Source organism: Hemibagrus wyckioides, linkage group LG11 (genome assembly GCF_019097595.1).
Source record: "Hemibagrus wyckioides isolate EC202008001 linkage group LG11, SWU_Hwy_1.0, whole genome shotgun sequence".
Taxonomy (NCBI): domain Eukaryota; kingdom Metazoa; phylum Chordata; class Actinopteri; order Siluriformes; family Bagridae; genus Hemibagrus; species Hemibagrus wyckioides.
The window spans coordinates 22,153,352-22,175,991 of NC_080720.1; the positions used below are offsets into that span (position 1 = coordinate 22,153,352).

The 22,640-nt window shown below is 37.2% G+C and overlaps 1 protein-coding gene across 3 annotated transcripts in view; it reads right to left on the reverse strand.

The window, feature by feature from the left end:
- The window catches only part of shq1 (SHQ1, H/ACA ribonucleoprotein assembly factor), a 76,092-nt gene that overhangs the window by 53,270 nt on the left and 182 nt on the right, over nucleotides 1–22,640 (reverse strand). The window contains exons 2-7 of one of the 3 annotated variants that reach the window (XM_058402741.1): nucleotides 18,960–19,136; nucleotides 18,685–18,749; nucleotides 10,820–10,942; nucleotides 10,546–10,712; nucleotides 9,126–9,238; nucleotides 6,478–6,572 (exon numbers count right to left, since the gene is read on the reverse strand). In XM_058402741.1, the coding sequence (XP_058258724.1) occupies nucleotides 6,478–6,572; nucleotides 9,126–9,238; nucleotides 10,546–10,712; nucleotides 10,820–10,942; nucleotides 18,685–18,749; nucleotides 18,960–19,102 (706 nt within the window). In that variant the 5' untranslated portion in view covers nucleotides 19,103–19,136. Of the gene's footprint in view, nucleotides 1–6,477; nucleotides 6,573–9,125; nucleotides 9,239–10,545; nucleotides 10,713–10,819; nucleotides 10,943–11,176; nucleotides 11,219–18,684; nucleotides 18,750–18,959; nucleotides 19,137–22,640 lie in introns of those variants that run through there. The other 2 variants (XM_058402742.1, XM_058402743.1) reach the window with 2 other exon arrangements.

Sequence of the window (22,640 nt, forward strand, 5' to 3'; positions counted from 1 at the left end):
AGTCAGGCAGGCCACATGTAAATAAAGAGACCACACGGGTTGTGGAGCCTTTTTAACATCATTACATATTGCGATGCTTCAACCATCTATTAGAAAAAGCGCTGTAAACGAGTTTACTGCTGTGCTTCAGAAGTGCTCCAACTGAGGCAAATTTTAGTCCATACTGTAATTTCTAAATGTAGTCCAAAACAGAGCCAAAAATAAAAAAGCATAAGAGTTAATAAGCTTTCATTTTATGACTTAACAAGGATGATGCAGTCAGGGGAATCTCCGAAAAGCAAACAGCGTTGATGGAGTGTGGAGGCAGGAGAAGTATTCTGGCAGTGGCATTTACGATGTCTGAATCACAGCCAGCCTGCTTGGAACTGTCAATCCTGGCAATTAAAGAGCAATAAAAGGTGGCTTTACATGAGGACAAGCTTAATGCAGTGTGTGTGTGTGTGTGTGTGTGTGAGAAGAGTTCATCGGCTCAGATCAGAACTGATAAATTTCTGTAGAAAATATGTCATCAGAGACACTTCTTCCACCTGGCAGATCTTTGATGTAAAATATGTAAGGCAAATTTTCACAGGTTGAAAAATATCATGAGGCTGGTATCTGCTGCAGATTAAAGTGTTCCTGTTTGTAGTGTTGGCAGTATGTCTTGCGGGGGAGGAAAAAGGAATTTAATACGAACTTGATTCTACGCTAAAGAGCCCATCAGATGAAAGTGCAGTGTATATTAGAACGTAGTAGAGCAAAACAATGACAGGAAATAAAATCAACACTGACATTAAACATCAGTACAGGTGACATTTGAGTGATAACGATGTTGTATGAAGCTCTACGAAGAACATTTAAAGGTTTATGCCAGAGGGAAGCTTTACGGTTCTGGCTTTAGATTTTTAAGGTATTTAGGTTCTGGGTTTTGGGGTTAGGGGTTTGAGTTTATGGTTTAGGGTGTGAGTTCTGAGTTGAATTTAGGATAGAGCCCAGGCTTTAGATTTAGGATTTTTACAGCTTTGGATTTAGGGTTTTGATTTAAGGGTCCAGGGATTGAGTTTAGAGTTTCTGAGTTGACGGTTTGGCATTTTGTGGTCTGAGTTGAAATTTAGGGTTTTGAGTTCAAGTTTAAGGTTCTGAGTTTACGGTTTTTCATTTGTAGGTTTAGGGCTTATAAGGCTTTGGGTTCAGGGATTTGAGTTCACAGCTTTAGATCACTGAAGACTGTACAGCAATAAAGCAAAAAATATCCCAGCCAGTGCTGACACACTAGAAGAGACACTTACACACATTATGGATTATAATGTAATTTATGGAAAATGATATTCAAAGAACCTTTAACACAAAAAAGAGACAGGTGGTTGTTTGACCTGCAAAAAAAATCAAGTAATGGATATGAATACATATGCAGTTTAAAATACCATTAAGCCATAACAAAAAATTTTCCCCACACTGACCTAACCAGTATGGCTCTGGGGAATGTGTGACTGGTGGTTTTGGCCAGTGTGGTTGGTGGTTCTGGGGCACAAGTGACTGGTGGTTCTGGGGAATGTGGGAAGATCGTTAACGTTCTCACTTCTCCTAGGTACAAGGTGAAAAACCTGGTTGCTTCTGCCAGGAGGTTCAAACTTGGAGATTTATGATGAGTAAGATAATGAATCATTCATTAATTGCCAATCAGTCACCAAATTTGAACCTTTCTGCAAACCTAGGGTTAGGGTCAGTTTCAGAGAGGAACAGGTGTATTTAAGTTTACTGTATTTACATGTTGAGGTATTTTTTATCTACCTAATTCTTGCACAGTTGACACTTTTTCAGTGCGTTGTGGTTGAGTGCAGTACATCCTCATCATCCTCATCTGAGTTCTGGCATGGAGCACAGTGAAAGAACATTAAAAGCCACTTTTATTTTAAGAGCCACTTAAAAGCACCATTGTGACAGAGGCGCTATACTGTGTGGCTTCGTTACTTAATCTGAGACGAGCGAGGCTGCTAATAAAATGTCAAAGCCTACAATGGTTTGTGCATAAATATTTTATTAGTCCAAAGCATTAGGCTCATTGACTGAAAATCAGATCAAATAGCACTACATTGTGCATGAGCATTTCCGTAAACACATTTTCCATTCAATTTTATTTGTACAGCTCTTTTAACAATGGACATTGTCACAAAGCAGCTTTACAGAAATATAAAAATTCGGAATAATAAATGGCAGAGTTTAAAATTAATTTTAGATTTATCCCAAATGAACAAGCCAGAGGAAATGGTGGCAAGGAAGAAACCTTGAAAGGAATCAGACTCAAAAGGAAACCCATCATCATCATCTGAGTGACATCGGAGAGTGTGATTATAAATAATGTCCTTTCTACAACTGTATAAAGTCAAGTGGAGTTGTGTAAGCATTTTGAAATATCCGTTTGATGTCAGTATAAGACATCTTACAACATCAAACCAAAAAGAGAAAGACAGAGCAGATAGACAGGCGTTAAAAGCGGAAATGGAAAGATCTTATAGCTAACTGCTCGTGTGTTGGGGTCCATGTGACATGACATCCCAAAACACAACCACATCAATAACGATTCACAATGTCTTCTCAGCCTCTTACATTTGTATTTACTACGTCCCAAAACAAGGTACTTATTTTGCCTGAAGTGCGGAGATTATTTCGGTTTAAAATATAGACATTGCTTAATATCAAGAGGAACAAATGATGTGTTACTGTAAGAACTAGTAGTGTTATGGGCAGGTATGTAAATGGATTTTAAAATATTATACTAAATGTGTTACTATTATTACAGGTGATATTTGAGTGATAACTTGATGTAGAGCTCTACGAAGAACATTTAAGGGGTTTTTAAATGGGTGCTTTATGGTTCTGGGTTTAGATTTTTAGTGTATTTAGGTTTAGGCTTTAAGTTTGGAATTGTGGAGTTAGGGGGTTGAGTTTATGGTTTAGTGTTTTGAGTTAAGGCTTTAAGGATCTGAGTTTTGGGTTTTGAGTTCAGGTTATTGAGTTTAGAGTTTTGAGCTTAGGATTTTGAAATATTATATTAAAATTGACATTAAATAAATGATTAAATTTATTATTCAAAATACACAAAATACCAAATCGAGCTTTTCAAAAAAAGTGTGGCTTTTGAAGTTACAGGTGCTGTAAGAAGGCTTGTCATTTTATGAGTGTGCAGGTGGTGCAAAGCCTGGAGCAGTGCTATAATAAACACACAATAATGCAGACAAGCCATCAGCTGAAACACTACAGGATTCGTTGTCAGAAATGGACTACAAGAATGCAAGAATCTGATGCATAGATATTTGTGGATATTTGTATATGTGTATGCAGATGACTCCACGAGACAGACGGGTGTGAAATGTGTGTGTGTGTGTGTTCTTTAAGTAGCTGTTCTTTACAGGGCATGTCTCGCAGTGAGCGTATCAAAGCTCCACGCTGCTGATTGATGTCTGCTTACAGAAGACTGACAGCTGCTTCGGTGGCACAGTCATGCTCTTGCGGATCTGACATGCACGCCTCGCCTCCCATCGTTATCTCTCTCTCCCTCTGTCTCTCAATAGCACTATCTATTCCATCTTAATCCTCTCGCCTCCTGGGCTTCCTCTGAGCCACCATACGCTGGTGGCTGAGTGTCATTTGTTCGTCAGGGCCGTAGGGCTTTTGCAAAATTAACAGGCTGCTCAAGGCAGACAAAGTGTGCGAGTGTGTGATTGAATTGTCGGTACGTCTCTGCAGCGCTTAATCGCTCTCATCTCTCCTTGCACGCTCACACACACACTTACACATGCGCACACACACACACATACACACACACACACTAGAGTCAATGACCCATGCATCACAGCTTTAAATGTGTCAGATAAACCCATTGATTTTAAATGCCAGAGACAGGAACGAAAGAGCGAGAGAGAGAGAGAGAGAGAGAGAGAAAGACAGCAGACTGACAGTGGGTTTGAGAGTAGGCAGTTTGGGATGGTGTGTATGCCTCACTGACTAAAATACCCAAATGAATCATGCTGCATGTCAGATGCAAAAATGACTCTGCAATTTAACACCACAGCTACAGCAGCATTCAACGTTATTCTATGAGTCACCATCGAGTTAAGTAATTTGAACTGACCACAAGATCCGAAGAGCTACAATCTTAGTACTAGATCCAATAAATTATGCTGCCATTAGTGATTTAGTTACAAATCCCCCAAATCCCACACTCTGACATGTTTTTTTTTCTTCTTTCTTTCTTTTCGGCAAAGTGATGCCACCTGCTGGTCCATTTTGACAACTGATGGCTGAGTGAAACCCCAAGTAAAACTGCAAACTTTGTCTTTCCAGTTCAGAAGGAATAAAAATGTTCAGAATTCTACAAACTGATGAGAAATTGCTGTAGCTGTCATGTGGTTAAAGAAGAGGAGCTGAACTACTGTCCATTTTAACCAGACATTATTAATTTATTACAGAAAATTAGGCTTTTACTATGTCTGAGTGACAAATTTGTCTGCACACACACACACACACACACACGCTATAAATGATGATCTTTCAAGTTAAGACTTACTTCAACTCAAAAGAACGCATACTGACACCTTTTTTTAATGATTCACATAAGCATTTTTGCAATACCTTTATCATCGCTATGTTGTTTTAGCTCTTTGCAAAAGTATGAAAGGCTTTACAACATGCACTTAATGTGAACAGTCTTTCAGCCTTGACATAGCGATGCATTGACCGCAAAAAAAAAATTAATTAATACGGAGTGGATAAAACCGAAAACACTGCTGAGATATTTAACCAAGGCACTGACGAAAACAAAAAAACAAAAAGAATGCTTTCAGTGATCTTTTAAATAAATATCAAACTGTTTAAATACTGTGTAGCTCTAAATATTCACAGAAACAAGTCTATGATAATGCTGTTTTTCTGGAGATTAGCAAACCTGCCTGAAATTGCCTTACATCAGTTACTTCACAGATAAACAGGCCCATAATTGTTTAGCACTGACTTCTGTACTATTCATCTTAAGATATTAAAACAGTCATGATCTTGTTGTATAGTATCGTATGTGAATAGCAAGTTCAACTTGAGCCACGGTAGGAATAGTTCAGCTTGACATCGTATTAGTTTAATATCAAGGGATTGTTTTAAACGAGTGTGAAATTGAACAAATCACTTTTGAATGCTGCGTAAAAGAAGGGATCAGGCTGATCAGGTGCGCCGTAAACAAAACATCAAACAGAGAGAAAGAAAGTCTCACAGCAGAAGGACGGGTAAAAAGCTGGATATGGAAAGATCTTATAGCTAAGGCTTGTGCGCTAGGGTCCGTGTGACATTACATCCCGAAACACAACAACAACAACTCACAATGTTTTGTCTCTTACTGATTCTGTTCAGTCTCTTACATTCGTATTTACTACAACCCAAAACAAGCATAAGATGTATGGGTTATGTTAAGAGTAAAACAGAGAACTGAGGTTCCACACCTCTCATGTTTATGTGACATGCAAGTATAGCTAACATTATCAGCAGCAGCAGATGAAGAAGAAGACAAAGAAGAAACAGATGAAGAAAAAGAATTAGCAGCAGCAGCAGCAGCAGCAGCAGCAGCAGAAGAAGAAGAAGAAGAAGAAGAAGAAGAAGAAGAAGAAGAAGAAGAAGAAGAAGAAGAAGAAGAAGAAGAAGAAGAAGAAGAAGAAGAACTATCAGCAGCAGCATAAAAAAAGAAACAGAAGAAGCAAAAAAAGAAAACAAAAAAGAAACAGAAGAAGCAGCAGCAATAGAAGAAGCAGAAGAAGAAGACAAAGAATTTTCAGCTGAAGAAGAAGAAGAAGAAAAAGAAGAAGACGAAGAAATAGAAAAAGCAGCTGAAATAGAAGAAGCAGAAGAAGAAGACAAAGAATTTTCAGCTGAAGAAGAAGAAGAAGAAAAAGAAGAAGACGAAGAAATAGAAAAAGCAGCCGAAATAGAAGAAGCAGCAGCAGAAGAAGACAAAGAAGAATCTTCAGCTGAAGAAGAAAAAGAAGAAGAAGAAACAGAAGTAGAATCAGCAGAAGAAGAAAAGAAGAAGAATCTTCAGCTGAAGAAAAACAAGAACAAGTAGAACAAGGACTAGAAACAATAAACCAGTTTCAGACTGCTGTAAATAAGTGCTTTTCATTTACAATAGAGAAATATATTTCTTGCAGTCAAAGCAAATCTATTCCTGTCTGTTCGGATCACTCTGTTTTTAATGTTCATCACACTGCAGAAAATATTTTCAATTTCACAATTGCATTTCAACATAAGCAGATGTAATGGGTTTTAATGCAGACGCTTCCTTTAAAGTTTTCCCTCAGGGAGTCAACATTAATAACCCTTGTGTGCTAGTAAAAATCATTTTTACAACAGAGCACATAATCTACACAATCAGTCATCTGAGTATTATAGTCACCTGAGTAACTATGTAGAGTACCATTTCTTGATGGAAGGGATAACTTGAAGACGTTTACTCACTAGTTTCAGCGTCAGAGTCTGGCTTTAGCTCACTCCACCACGGCTTAAAATCGAGATGGACTTTCCTCATCTCCTCACCTTCGTATAACTCACACCTGTTAGGAATAAACAATTCTGTAATGATTTTACAGTAGCCCTGTTTTCATTTTAATGTTCTAGAGATTTTTAAGCTGTTCATAATGCACAGAAAAAATTTAACCTTCAACCATGTGGGGGTAAAAAACCTTGCATTTACTCTGACAGTTTTATTAATTAGATTCACTTCAAGTGTCACTTTTGTTTTAATGTGAATTAAAGAATGATTTTCTGTGAAGCCTTTAAGGCTATATATCTGGCACGTCTTCCCTTGAATAATTCCGATCTGCTCTTACTCATGGTACAAAGACAGCTGTGGGGAAATGTGAATCATTGCTTTTTGAATGCCAAATATAATAATAAAAATGTGTGTGCACAGTACAGCCGAGGACATAAGTTTACATATGCCGTGCAAAATGTTAAAAAAAAAAAAATAGAAAGAAAGAAAAATGTCCAGAATAAAGCTATTGCACATAGCAGCAGATGTTTCCATATACTCACAATACACAATAATAACTGAATTTACACACATGAACCAGTTCAAAAGTCTGCTTGATTCTTAATGCTGAGTGTTGTTCCTGATTCACTGACTGTTTTTATGTTTTGTAAGAGTTTGTTTGTACAGGTTCTGCACATTCTTTGCTTTTCCAGGATTTTTGACCCCTTCCCCAGCAGCGGCTATATGATGCTGAGATCTATCTTTTCACACTGAGGACAGCTGAGGAACTCGTACACAACTATTACAACAGGTGCAAATATCCACTGATGCTCAACCTTATACATTAACAGCCAGGGGGGGTGCAAACTTTTGAAGAGAATGATCGGTGTACATTATTATTCTTATTATTTTGTCTTCTGGGAAACATTTAAATATCTTATGTAGCTTCTGAAGGGCAATAATACATGACAAAAAACAGCTTTGAACAAAATAGTGACAATTAGACGGTTTGATATAACGTCACCAAATTTTGCTTCGAGAACAAAAGTTATTCGACAATTTATGATAGAGAAAACCGCTCGCTTATAACGTCTCAATGTGTACAACAGCGAGCACGCCAAAACGAACATGAGATTATATCTCCTCAACATTCTGGCATATTTTTGGCATAAACTTGGTGTGTCTTATAACAACCCTAACCTGAGAGTACAAGAACAGATTCAGAACAGCGCCTCCTATTGGTCATGACATATGAACATCTGTTATTTTTACTTATAACTTCTGGTATCTGTAGATTCAGTGAAGCATTCCAAGACGAATGATATGTCGGTCATTTTGAACTGTGTGTTAAGAATCTGTATTTTGTTATAATCTTATAATGCATATCTTTTTACACATGCACTTGCAGTTCATAATGTGGTTGAACCCTGATTATTGCCACTTGCAGCTATATTTATTATGAACGTTAAATGATATTAAAAAATGTTTCTTGGCATAGGTGTGAGTCAAAAATTTCTGCTCTTCAGCCTGCATCTTCATCGATCATTACAGGTCAAGAACACTTCCATTTCTGTCTTTCAGCCTTTTATCTCTTCATTTTGTTTTAATAGCCCTCTATGCACATTTTATTATTATTATTTTATTTATTTATTTATTTTAGAGAGTTTTAAAAGTGTCACTAAATGCAAATGAGCTGTGTTGGGAACATGCTCTGCACTTTTTTTTTGTTTGGCTTACACAAACATTTACACACAACTTTATTAAAAGATTGATAAATAAGTCTCATGGTTGACTTGTCACACTGTCAGTAAAAGGCACACTTGTCACACATGGTGAAAGACTAACTTGCACAGCAATGTGTAGCACTGCTTAATGGAAAATACAGCTGCTTTGTTTTGTGATGGTCAGCAATGCCATATTCTTCTGTGTGATAGATTGATATTTAGGAATATCATCAGCATTGCAATAGAAGTAGCTAAATAATGTGTTTTAGACAGTAGCAGTTCCTTGTGCAGAGAAACGGAAGCTGCTGTATTGTGACTCCAAAGGCACAAGGCTGCAAAGACTTTTGGAGAATACCAGATGGATTCAAAAGAGATGAGATGTAACTCGACCAGGTAAAAATAAGAGAATCGACAGAAATCTTTCTTTAATAGGTATTTTTAAAACGTCATTGTTGAGGTAAACACTAATCATACACAGTGCCATCGAGATATCAATGGTCAAGATAATCTTAAAAGCAACAATAATAAAAAAAAAACTGTTAGGAAAAAAAGTCTGTTGTGCAGCTTTTCCATTTTTACCGACCAAAAACACCAAACCCTTTGCTGTTCTGCTAGTTTTCATTTGGCTCACAATACTGAGAGAGTTGATGCGAATCGAAAGTAACCACCACCACAAACAAATACGTCATTTATGCCATAGGTTGCTCCTTTCACTTTGAGTAAACTGATTTTTTCACTTTTATAGTGTTTCCCGTATTGTTGTAAATCACACCGCTAAATCTGTGGCACCTCTACACAACACATATACTGATTTTTCTCCTCAATAAAGATTTCCCGAAATGTCATGTGGACTTTCCAGTGCGTCAGCATGTCCTTTTAGATCTGAAGATAAATGAATGAGTTACACTCACAGATAATGGTCTGTACAGAATATGGTGGTCTCTGCGTTCAAACGATCAGATCTCCTCTCGGCAGGGGTGGAGTTTTCTGGGTCTTCCACATCAATCACTTCTGACAGCTCCTCCTGATTGGCACACAGGGGAAAAAAAAGGTATTTAGTTGTTTAATTAATGCTGCATTCGACTGAGAATTGAGAGTTTAGAGATTTTTTTTTCATCCTGTGGACATTTGAGCTATAAAGCAGGGGGGAAAAAACCCTGTGCGCCTGTGTTAAGTTTTGTCTTTTGTTTGTTTGGTCTGAAGCCTGATTTTAGTGGGATGAGTGATCTACTAGACAGTGCATTATTTATTAAGATGTTCATAACGCTGAACTGTATTATAGTGTTATAGTTTTACATTTTTAAGCAAGTCAAGAAGCTTTTACTGTCATTTCGACCATAAATTGTATAGCAGTACATAGTGAAATGAAACAACGTTCCTCCAGGACCCTGGTGCTACATAAAGTTACAAAGCTACATAAGCTATGCTTAACCTACCACATAAAATTAAGCATTTCCATTTAGCATCCATTTTCAAATAAGGAAATACAAGCAAAGTGATATATCTAGCACGAGTAATTGAATCGCTCAAATCTAATCATGCTTCACAGCTCCTAGATACAAGGCTGCACTGTTACAGCTGATTTCAACCAATGTTGAAACAAGTTTCACTTAAAACCCTCCATCCGTCCATTTTCTATACCTGCTTAATTCCTAATTAGGGTCACGGGGATCTGCTGGAGCCTATCCCAGCACACATTGGGTGAAAGGCAGGGGTACACCCTGGGCAGGTCACCAGTCCATCACAGGGCCACACATAGACAGATAGCCACACACTCACACTCATTCCTATGGGCAATTTAGAATTACCAATCAACCAGTCAACATGTACATCAATTTTGTACTGTGGGAGGAAACCGGAGTACACAGCATGGGGAGAACACACACAGAAGTTCCTGTTTGAACCCGTGATTTGAACCCAGACCTCTTGCTGTGAGGCAACAGTGCTAACCACTAAGCCATTGTGCTGCCCTCACTTAAAACCAAGCAAACCAATTCTTTTTTGACTGAGTATGTTGATTAACACAAACACTACTATAATTTCATTTAGAGAAGTGGCATTGTATAACGTACTAACCATGTTAGCTGTCATACTGATGTGTTGAACTCAGAGTCGAGGACAACTTCCTAACATCTCTGACTAAATAGATGTCGGAAGTTACAAGCTTCAATCAAAAGCTTCATGCTTAGATAAACACCTATAAGTGAACAAAGCATTTCCAAAGTTCCCATCCTTACAGCTCAAATGTGCTTCTTAAACGATTGAGGTCACAGAAAGTTACAAGTTTTTTGTTTTTTTAAACATCTTTTCCTTTCTGTTTATTCATTATACCTGAAGTCGAGAGAAAACCCCGGTCCTGAGGTTTCCAAAGCCATATTTCTGCAGCTTTTTCAAGTCTTCCTCTGATGACTCAATGTACGGCTGCTGTTCCAGCTGCCAATCAAAATCGTCTTCTTCATCTTTATCTTCCTGACATGCCTCACTCATGCTGCATGCTCCTTTTGAGTCAGGCAGACGGGAAAGAAAAAAAAATGAAGTAGACAGTAGTGGAGTTGGAGTGACAGAAAGAGTAAGCTTGGGATACATGTTACTTTCGAATACATACCGATCTCTTCAACCAGAGGCTGTGCAGACCTGGAACCTTTGGGGGCTAAAAGACTGGTCAGCATTTGTAGTCCCTCAAAGTGCTGTCCTGCTGTCTCCTTAGGGACTCGCACTGTGAAGAGACCTGTCAAAAACACACACTTTCTCTCTTACTGAATGAATGAACACAAGTACAATAAGACTGGACCATTTGTATTGTACATAAATGTTAATATTTAATTACTCTGCCCATTTTAGAATTTTGCTTATTTGAATTCGGTCTGTCCACATTAGACTATTGAGAACCGAGGGCAAAAACTGTAGGGGTAAACTTGGTATAACACTGGTGTATTCCCAAGATCTTACTCATTATACTTACCTAAGACTTTGCATGACCTTCTTCCTTATGTTGGCAGAAAAGCTAAGATGAATATAAAATAGGAGATTAATCAAGTGGTGGCAAAGTGCTATGTCACTGATCAGAAGATTAGGGTTCAAGCTCCTCAACTGGCAAGCTACCATTCCTGGGCCCCTGAGCGACCTACTCCAGGGGCAGGGCATGATGGCTGACCCTGCACTCTGACCTCAGCTTCGTAATAAGCTTGGATATGCGAAAACTGGGGGCGGTGGTAGCTCAAGTGGTTAAAGCTCTGTTTTGCTGCTCGGAAAGTTAGGCTGCCAAGCTGCCACTGTTGGGTCCCTGAGCAAGGCCCCTAACCCTCTCCGCTCCAGGGGCGACATACCATGACCGACCCTGCGCTCTGACCCCAACTTCCAAAAGGCGAATCAACAAAAGATTTTCACTGTGTTGTAATGTATATGTGACAATAATAATGTCTTCTTCTTTAACAACCTTCCCATTAACAACTTCCTTAGCCTTTTTGTCCAGTGTTTAATGTTAATGTCTTGCTAAATTGTGCATGTCTGATAGCATAACATGACTATGAAGGCAATTTCCTGCTGGGTAATTGCATTAATCTACTTTGTAAACAAGACTGTGATTGAGGCTGTCAAGTAGCATGCTACCTTGTCTTTAGTTCTATTACAGTCACGTACACCAAGGCGCAATTTTATACAAATGAGGTGAAATGAAATGAACTGATGTCTACAGGAACACCAACATTACTGAAATAGTGCTTTTAACCATAGACACTGTCACAAAACTTAGCAGCTGTCAAGATATTCTGCATCTAGACCTTAAAATTCCCAAACATTTTAATAATTATACTAATTATTCAATTCAATTAGAATTTTAATCTGAATTATTTTCAGATTGTGCACTGGAGAGGGTTTGGCAGACAAAAATGACAAAGCAACATAAAAAATGCAAACAGATATAATCATTAAAACATATCAGCGCTCTGCCTGTCAGGAGGAAATAATCATTCAGCACGAGAACGACAGGGATAAATATAGAGTAACAATGGGAGACTGAGCAACTAGAGTATTTCTTACTATAGGATTTGACTAAAGCTGTGGCGACAATGTGAAAGTGATGAGATAGGATGCATTTTGTTTGGTTCCATGATGAAATCACAGTGTGTGTGTGTACGAGACGGACGTTTACATTTTTCATGAACGAGTATATAAAATCAGATTTCGCAGTCAAATTCAAACAACATTGCCATAGTATTGCCTCATTTTGTGTTGCCTGTAGTACCTCTGGGAAAACTTTCTTTCTTCCAAATCTAGCCTAAGTACACAAACACGTGCTGAGACTTGGCCTACCTTTCCAATAGCGCCACCCAGTGACTCAAGGACATGAAGCTCCATTGATCCAATTAAGTCATAACAGCAAAGACAAAGTTTTAGTGTGAACAATCGCAAGCTTTTCAGAGATATTGACACCCCTTTCTGTCTCCTGTTGCCTTCATGGTATGTTCTGGGACTTTAAGATTCAAGATTCAAGAGTTTATTGCCACATGTACAGGAAATAGTGTGTTATACCATACAATGAAATTCTTACTCTGTGAATCCTCCAGCAGTCTACGACATAAATTAAGGACATAAAGAAAGAATAGAATACACAAGCTGTAAATTACAAATCTACAATAGTGCAAAATGCAAGAGACAAAAAGTACTGCCTGTATAAGGTGCATGCACAGGTAAAGTCCTGTGGAGGTAGTTGAGTTCATGTTGCTTATTTGTAGTGGGAGGAATGTATGTGTGTACAATGAATGCAGAGGTAGTCTGTAGTCTCTGAGTAGTCTATAGCCATGTTGGAAATCATGTTTTTTCACATATTTTAATTGTCTCCTTGTTGCTGCATTCTTGGCCAAGGTCACTCTTATAAAAGAGAGTTAATCTAAGTTTATATCCTAGCTAAAAAAAAAAAAAAAAGGTTACCACAACTTGGGTCATTAGCCGTCTGTTTTGTGAAGTGCCATCCTATCAGTTGACTGAATCTGAGCAGTAAGTATTCCTCTATACACTTTCTCTATACATCAGTGGTAATATCATCAACAAACACCAGTGACGCCATTCCACTGGCAGTGACGCATGCCCATGCCACAACCCAGCCTTCACTAACAGCAAGAATTCTCTCTAAAATGAATTTAATTTCTAAATTTTTGTTAAACACTTGGATAACTAACCCACTACATTTTGAAACAACCACCATCTGTAACTGTGGCAATGTGTGTAAACAGATGACATCATTTTCATGACTAATAACTTGCAGTAAACGAAATGATCATACAGTCATCATAACATTTTCCTGCACTGAAAATAAACAGCATATTGAAGAGCTTAAACACGTTTATTATATACTTAGCATTTACACATTTAGGCGAAAAACCATAATAAGGGGGAAAAATACATCAAGTAATGAATTTGATATAAATCTCTGGTATATTTGTTTTGTTCTGTGGTTACCTTGGTTGTAAACTAATCTTTTTTTGGTGAATATTATTTTTAATTTTATATGATAACTATTTGCATCCTTTATTTGCTTTCCATGTTGGTCACCTAAATCCTCAGTAGAGCATATTCAGATACTCTTCTAGCTCCTCTTAGTCTACGCCTAAGCATGCTAATCTATCCAAGATTATGTTTCTGCCTTTTAAATCCTACTGAGAACAATGTATCAGTTGACTGAGGTCTATTGAATTTAATGCAAAACGATGCTTTCATTCTCCGTAGATTAACTGATTAGTGCATGAATCAGTAAGCCAAATCAAAAGAATAATAAAACAGCTGAAATCTTTATGCTCATTCCTTTAGTATATCATCATCCATTACACTAGAGTCAGAGAAATGGAAGTCAGAAAATCAAATTGAATTGGAGTACAACCGCCATGTACTGCTAACATGCCAATTTCTCGATCTCTTCCGGTTTTTCCGTATATACAAATGTTGTTACAGTAGGATAATTCAAGATGAGGCAAACTTGCATCTAAACATTTATAAACTAAAATATTAATTTTAATCTTGCACCAAGTATCTGACCCTTCATACTGGACTTTAAGTATCATGTATGACTTATTTTATTTATAGAATCTTATTTGACATAGATTTTTTTAAATTAGTTTATCCTGTAACATCTTATTTGATTCTTAGAATCTTACTAGATTCTATTTGAAATAATGTCTTGCTATTAGAAAGTTACTGGAAACTGGTTAGCAAAAAAGATTCCATTAAGACACCTACAGAATTCTAACGAGAATTTCCATCATATTTTGAAAAAATTGCTATAAGATTCCTATGAGACATGAATACCCTGAAGCACCACTTCTACAGGATCAATTTGGTTTCCCATTCATGTATATGGAAATGCACTTTTGTACTGTAAATTTTCTTCTAAACACACACACACACACACACACACTAAACTATACACCGAACAAGCATAACATTATGATCTAATGTGTTGGTCCTGACCCATCATGCACTGTGTATTCTGACACCTTTCTACCAGACCCAGCAGTAACTTATTCAGAAATTTGAGCAACAGTAGCTTGTCTGTTGGATCGGATCATACGGGCCAGTCTTCGCTCCCCATATGCATCAATGAGCCTTGGCCGCCCATGACCCTGTCGCCGGTTCACCACTGTTCCTTAGTTGGACCACTTTTGATAGATACTGACCACTGCAGACTGGGAACACCCCACAGGAGCTGCAGTTTTGGAGATGCTCTGATCCAGTCGTCTAGCCATCACAATTTGGCCCTTCATCAAACTCACTCAAATATTTACACCATTTTTCCTGCTTCTAACACATCAGCTTTGAGGACAAAATGTTCACTTGCTGCTTAATATTATCCCTACCTACTAACAGGTGCCATGATGAGGAGATAATCAGTGTTATTCACTTCTCCTCTCAGTGCTCATAATGTTATAGCTGATCGGTGTAGTATAGTAGATGTTGTTTAACTATTCAAATAGCACTTTTTTGACTGTGTCTCGCAGGTTGATTGAGCTTCAGCTTGCACGTTACTCATAAAAGTCATACCGTAATTATATCATAATAAATTATTAGTCATTCTGTATCTGTAGTCTGTATCTGTCCTACCTGCAGTGATAAATTCTATTTATATTACAATTCTATTCTAATTTCTTTATTTTATTTTACTTCTATGACACAAACAGTTACTAAAAAGCATTTCACTGCATGTGGTACTGGGTGACTGTGTACATGACCAAAAAAAATGAATTTATGTTGCACATTTATATTATCTTGTCCTATAGGAAACTTCTTAAAGGCATGTTTTCAAAATATAATAATAAATTCTATTAAGAAATCTGAACAAGTATCTTATTGGAATGCTTTAAGATATTTTTTTTTTGATAAGTTGTCTTTTAATAACTAGACTGTAATCATTACTTGTAAATAAAGCAGGCAAAATCATAACAAGGCATACTTGTGGAAACATCTGAATAATTTCCCTAATTAAGTTATCATAACTTCCTTTCACTTTCAGAAAATTAATAAGAAAGTGATTTGATTACAGATGCCCAGGCAGCTATCTTTTAAGAATTAATTAGTACAACATTTATTATAAATTCTGTGTCTGAAATGAACACAATTTAATACTTTATGAAATGATGCTTGCTCTAGAAATTTCACAGCTTGTGACTTTAATTTAAAATTCTCTGTAAGATAAAATTCTCTCTGCGTCGCGTTTAGAGAACTCAAGTTTCACTGCCAAAAAATCAGCATGGTTTAATCTACAGTAATGTAAACTTTTTATAGCAATACATCTTAAATGTAGATTTTAGGTCAGCATCATTACTGCACGCATAGAAAAGAGCAGATTTTCCCCAAACGGTAATTTAAAGAAAATTAAATGTTACAGAGAAATGTGTCACATTAATGAAAAAACATTAAGCAGTTCTTGTATAAAAAAAAATAAGGGAGACCATCTGGCAGTACAGATATACAGTACTGATTCAGCTACCATCCTAACGTATCCAACAGTTTACAAACTGTTAGGAAATAATTATGCTACACAAATACTTTAATACTGTTTTGTATTGTACTTCAAATACTGTGACTCTTCTGACCTGCCAGACTGACCAGAAAAGGTCTTTTGCTCAGAGCTTTCTACACCCTCATGGTGCATTCAAGTCATGTAGGAAAAATTGTATTTATGAGTAGAACGCATGAACACCAACCAAAGTCCATAACCAAAGTCGGAATTACGAGTGGGAACCTCTGTATTTTCTTTGATTCAAAATTCAGAAAACATGTAGTTGATGGTAAATTTGTTGAAATGTAATGTTTACTTGTCTTAGAAGCTGATTTCAGTTATTATTATGTTTGATATGCTGCAAGCTATTGAAATACAACCAAACTGTTTAACAATTAAGAGAGACGATAAAAGCAAAACGTAGGTATGAGTATGTAGCAGTATCTTTGTCATCCTTTTTAATGTAAAATAAAATAAGCAAATTGCCTACACAAAATACGACAGCATTATGGTACAGTATGGAATGATAAAGTTTACAGAAGCTTCATAAAGTGATTAAAACGCATTTACTGTTTTCATTTTTTAGACAGAGTAAAAAAAGCCTTGCTGTATTTTTTGTAGATAAGTAAGAGCAGGTTCACTTCCAAACTTAACAAACTTAACAGGATGACTAGACTGCACATTCTTCTGCTCTGAATGGTCAAAACCAGACATCTTAATAAACTGGTACTGTCCCAAATTAAAATTAAGCCTAAGACTCGCCCCTTGTTTCAGTGGAATATCTTAGCTGGATTCTGTACACCTGCTGTATTCATCAAGACATGCATGTGTTCATATTAAACATCCTTTCAACACACTTAGTATGGTTGGTTTTTACACTATACTATTGGGAGTCTCCCAGAAATGGATGGTTTATTTTAGACTCTAAAATAAAGAAGAAACTTTAAGAGAAACCAGATTCTAAAATGTAGAAATTTAGAGTCTGGTTCCTCGCAAGGTTTCTTCTTCCCGTCTCAGGGAGATTTTCATTTCCACTATCACCTCTGGATTTCTCAGTAGGAATCTAAATCTACATGTTACTTTGTGACAATCTCTATTGTTCTAACAGTCCTATAAAACTGAATAGAGTAATCCCTCGCTATATCGTGGTTCATATATCGCGGTCCCGGTATATCGCGGATTTTTATTTGGAACATAAATTTTTTGCGGATTTTCCCGGAATATCCGCAAACCTTACAGTAAATTGTTTTTATGTTGAAATAAGGTAATTTATTAATAAAAAAAAAAAAATTATTAATTACAAAATATAAACATTAACAATTTAACAATTAAAATGAAGTAAAATGTTAATATATATGTTAATATATAAAATACTGTTGAGTGTATTTACTCAAGTGACAAAGAACACGTAGCATTGTTTAGGAAAGCTGGGTGCGGGAAAGCTGAAAATCTAAATACAGTACGGCTGGAGGAACGAGTCTGGCCAATCGGAATGCCCCATTCAGTTAATCACGGCTGTGATTGGCTGCTGGCTATGCATGCAGTTGAGGAAAGGGAAGCAGAATTCTCCAGCATCCCAGTTTTTCGCGTGTCACTGTCCCGAAGTGTTTCGTTTTGTTCTGTGTATGCTGTAATTTTAAGGTTTTTCTGCAAGCCCTGTCACCCAAACGCTCTGCACCTTCACTATAAATGTGATATTTCTACAAATTTACCCAAAATTCACTCGCTATATGCTTGCAAATGTTTTCTATGTGTGTTTAAAGAGTGTGGGAGGGTAATTTATGGCTTAAACAATAAAAAAAACCCGTTTGGGGGTGGCGTCTGTGTATCGCGGATTTTCGTTTATCACGGGTGGTTTTGGAACGTAACCCCCGCGATAAACAGGGGATTACTGTACTACAGTAATGCAATACATGTAGCATGCTTAAATGTTTCTTCTCCTCCAATATACCATAACTAAACACTGTACACTGTTCTAAGATGCCTTATAATCTCATTTTCTTTTACTCTTTCTACATTAAACTAGAAAGTGGAATTTGACAAGCCATCTCTGTCACCTGTTTACCAGCATTACCATTGTTAGGCTGATGATCCAAGACCAAATTTATACTCATCTTTTTTGAAACAGAGACCCTTTTTACAAACATTAGGCTACAAATTAAAGGAATAATTATCTAAACATCATTTTGAACTAAGCAGCATTTGAAAAAGGAAAAAAAAACACTAACTACCCCTAGTTCCTGTTATAACAAGTTTACCAACTATTAGTATTGGATGTTCGAGACTCGTTTACATTTACACTGAAGGTTTAATGGATAATTAACAGTAAATAAAAAATACATATGTTCAAATAATGTCCTTTCTATGGTCTTCATCTTTCTAATATCTTTTAGGGCAAAGAAACATTACAAATCTAAAAGATAATACTGACTTTACTAGCATTGCAGCATGTCAGCTAAAATAAAAAGTCCTGATGTTACCTTTATCAATGTCAAATGAAGCCTTTTCTCTACCATCCTGTACTATCCTTCCAGGCAGAGTCAACCTGTGAGGACAAAAGAAAATCAGAAACATATAGAACTAAATTTCATCCTTTTTAACTTACAATTATCACCAAAAATTGAACACTGACAAGATGTATTTAGCTTTGTAGTTTAACCAGGGAAATTTCCAGGCTAACCAAGAAAAGTCCTTCTTTGCTCTTTGATTATATTTAAAAGGTTTAGCATGAAACACTCATCTGCAAGACAGACACCTGAGAAAATAGGGCTTAGCATAGAATTTGAAGTCCTCTCCATCGACGTAGACGTCAAACTCGGATGTTCTCGCGTAAGGAACGCGGACCACCAGCGTCAGGAAGTCTGAGTCTTGACTCAGCTCAAATGCCGGCGTTATCATGATGTGTTTGTGAAACTGTTCAATATCTGAGTACCTGAAAGAGTGAGAGTGAGTCACTTACAGCTTCCTCAAGAAAAAAGCAGAAAAGCTGATGTAAAGCAGAAGTACTGCTGCAATAATATGCATTTCTATAGAAATGCTGCAACACACAACCTTTACACTGACACATCTACTGGTTCAAAAAAAATCATACATATGTACTTCAAGGATAAAGGAACGTTTCAAGGTCAAGTTGGAACAAGTTTGGGTTTTATAGTTCCAGTCATGCGAACTACAGCATACAAAGACACTCTAGACAAGTGTGTGCTTTCAGCTGTGTAGCAATAGTTTGTGGAAGCCTCAAATATGACTTATATGAGATGGTGTCTACAAATTTTTACTGTATAGTGCAAGTTTGGCAGCATTATTCCATTCAAGTAGCATTCTAGTCTTATAAATACACAACATTATTCAATATGTCCTGTTTATCAGGATAAGAATACGAACTACAGCAAAAATTTTAGCGTTGGTGCTTGCTTATTCTGCTGAGGATCTAATCCTCAACAAACATCTGTGAAACAGTCATCTTCAAGCTGTGAAGCTTTGTCTCTTGGTGTTAATACAGTTTACAACTCCATCTGGTGGCTGTTCTGTCATCCACTGAGGACTCCCTAAGCAGGAAAGACACTTGCACATAAGAAGGGCCATAGACGCGAGCTAATTCACACTTCTGCTCTACTACTGCAAGTGCGGGAGCTCACGCTGTTCAGCCAAATCATGGTGTGATATATTACAAATGCTGCTGACCACAAGGTGGTGGTGAATACAGCCCTTTGCTCTTACTTATGTGTGACAAAAGTTTACTCTGCAAAACATCTGGCATCATTTAGCTACATCTGTAATCTGCAGCCACATTCATCTGCACCAGTTATAAAGCAGTACATATATCACTCTTTGCCACAGTTTTGTAGTTTGAAAAACTAATTTTACAGTATATGAGTCTTAAAACCTCAAGGTCCATCTCATAGGCATTGTGATATTGTGTAAAATGTGTCTACAATAAAACTTTAATCACAGTACTGCATGCTAATTCAATTCTCAAGTGACTCATTTCCTAATGTAGTGTTGCGTGATGTCTGGCACTGCTGGACACGTTCTCTGAATCATTTTTAACTGGAGGCTAAAATGTGGAACTTCTGCCTGTTTTGGGATCCCATGTTCAGAATTGAATTTATTTGTTTTTACCTAGTCTACTAGGGACAACATTTCCATATATCCCCATATATCCAAAATGGTTATATTCTTAAAGATATTCTCAAAGTAAATAGTGATATCAAACCCATTTCGGCTGTCTGAGATGCCCCGAGTGCTTTATAAGCAAATAATATTTGGAGCTTTTACATTTCTGTGTAAGGTTATCCAAACAGAGGTAAAAATGTCACATGCTGAAAGACAACAGTATCAGATGTGCAGGAATTAAATAATTAATTTGTTTATACTGATTGAAATTGTCAGATACATCGATTTCCATTCCATTGTTTAAGAGGAGTGAAATTCAGTGTCATGTTTATATATGTATCTTTGGTTCTATGTATGAAACGGACAGTTTCCCCAATCATACAAAACCAGGGCCAACCTGGGAACTTGACAAGAAGGTTCCAGACACTACAACAACAGTATTTTCTATCAAATATCAAAATGTCATATGGTTAATTAGTCACGTTTGAAGATCCAGGCATGGGTGCGCATCAGACGTTCCCACAACCACAGTTACATACATAAACACTAAGCGGTGTATGAGGAAGGGCCTGCAGCATTGTCACCCCTCACACCTATTCCATCTGAAAGCAGGCTATAAAGCATCCCAGTCAAATCCCTACAAACATCTGAAGAGTTTCTTCCAAAAGGCAGTCAGTGTGCTGAACAGAACTGCCTGCGGGACACTTCCATTTTCAGGCTGAACTTCCCCCTCAGCTTTCTTCTCATCTATTGCACAGCCTACTGCACCCTGCCACTTTACATCTGAAGAACACTTCACTCATATTATATTTACAAACATGTTAACACTTTAAACTGTACACATTGTCTTTACTTCTGGCAGTGTAAAACCATTAAGGACTACCGCCACTACCACCTGCACTGTAATAATCCAGACGCTACTGTCCTGTGCTTAATGCTCATATAGATTATTGTCTATTTGTCTGCACTTTTGTCTGCAATTGTTTCATGTTAAATGTAGCACAGATCCTGGAGAAACTATGTTTCATTTCTCACTTAGTATATCTGAGATAAGCACTACATGAGATGAATCTGATAACTTGAAAGTCTGATTTTACTTATACAATATATCGTATTGGGGGATAAATGACTCTTATTCTGACATCAGTTTATTGAACAATTCATTCAACAGGCTACATAATAAAAAAGGCTATTCTGTATAAAACGCTGCTTACATTGCGTGATTTTAGGTCGCGTGACCCAAATTTTTCTCTGGGTCATGCAACAGAAATTCTGGGTGTTTGGGAGAATGGGGTGGTGGGGTGGGTTTTGGCATTATGTTTTATTCAAAAAGCTATTCAAGTTGTCAAATAAGAAACAAACTACCTGACCAAAAAAAAAAAAACCTGGGTAAAAATTATATTCTGAAGGGTTAAATTGACCACAAGGCACAAACATCTTTGTAAATTTGTGGATAACAGGAGGGTTAAGGTCTAGGAGCACTACAACTTCAGGGTTACAAAGCTGACGCATGTGTGTGATATACTGGTGATAACATGATCCCTGAGATCCATGGCAAAGGGGCAGTCTTGTATATGATGCACATATGCACACAGTCTGTTGTCAAGTGGATCGCTTGAAAACGTCGTTACCATGACAACCAGTAGTAAGAACACGAATAAGAATATGAAATTTCATAGTACAGCGACTAGCTGTGTTTATCAGCAACATGGGAAACGCCCCTTTGCATCAGGCACGCCCCCATATGTGAATCACAATATTTTTCCAGTCTAATAAACAGCTTAAAGGATTTATGCGCCTCTAAGAGTCAGAACTGGTCGCACAAACACTCATTATTATTTCAGTTATTGTGCTTTTATAACCTTGAACATTTTAATCGATTGAAAAGTGAACACATTTACTTCGGGCAATTCTGCCCTATGGAGACCATATCGAAATGGTATCGCGTTTTCGGGTGTATCGTTATCGCCCTAAACACTTTTACAACTAATGCATGATAGCAGTCAGATAAGCAGAGTGCACACTACAGGAGCACAATAATGCTACACTACAGGAGCACACTTCTGTTAAGAAGGCCGCTTATAAGCTTAGCCAAGACCAAATAACAACCTGAGATCGCTATTTAGCCGTAACTGATTGCATAAGATAACTGGATTTGTGATTAGCAAACTCATGAAGCCACAGCGCGAAAAGGAAAGTGTTTAAATAGTCTAAGATTTACACTTTAAACAACTTTTGCTTTAGCTAGCTATGACGCATTAGCGGGTTCTTTTTCATTAGAGTATTATGGCTGGAAAAGTGGTCTTATTAAAAGTCACTA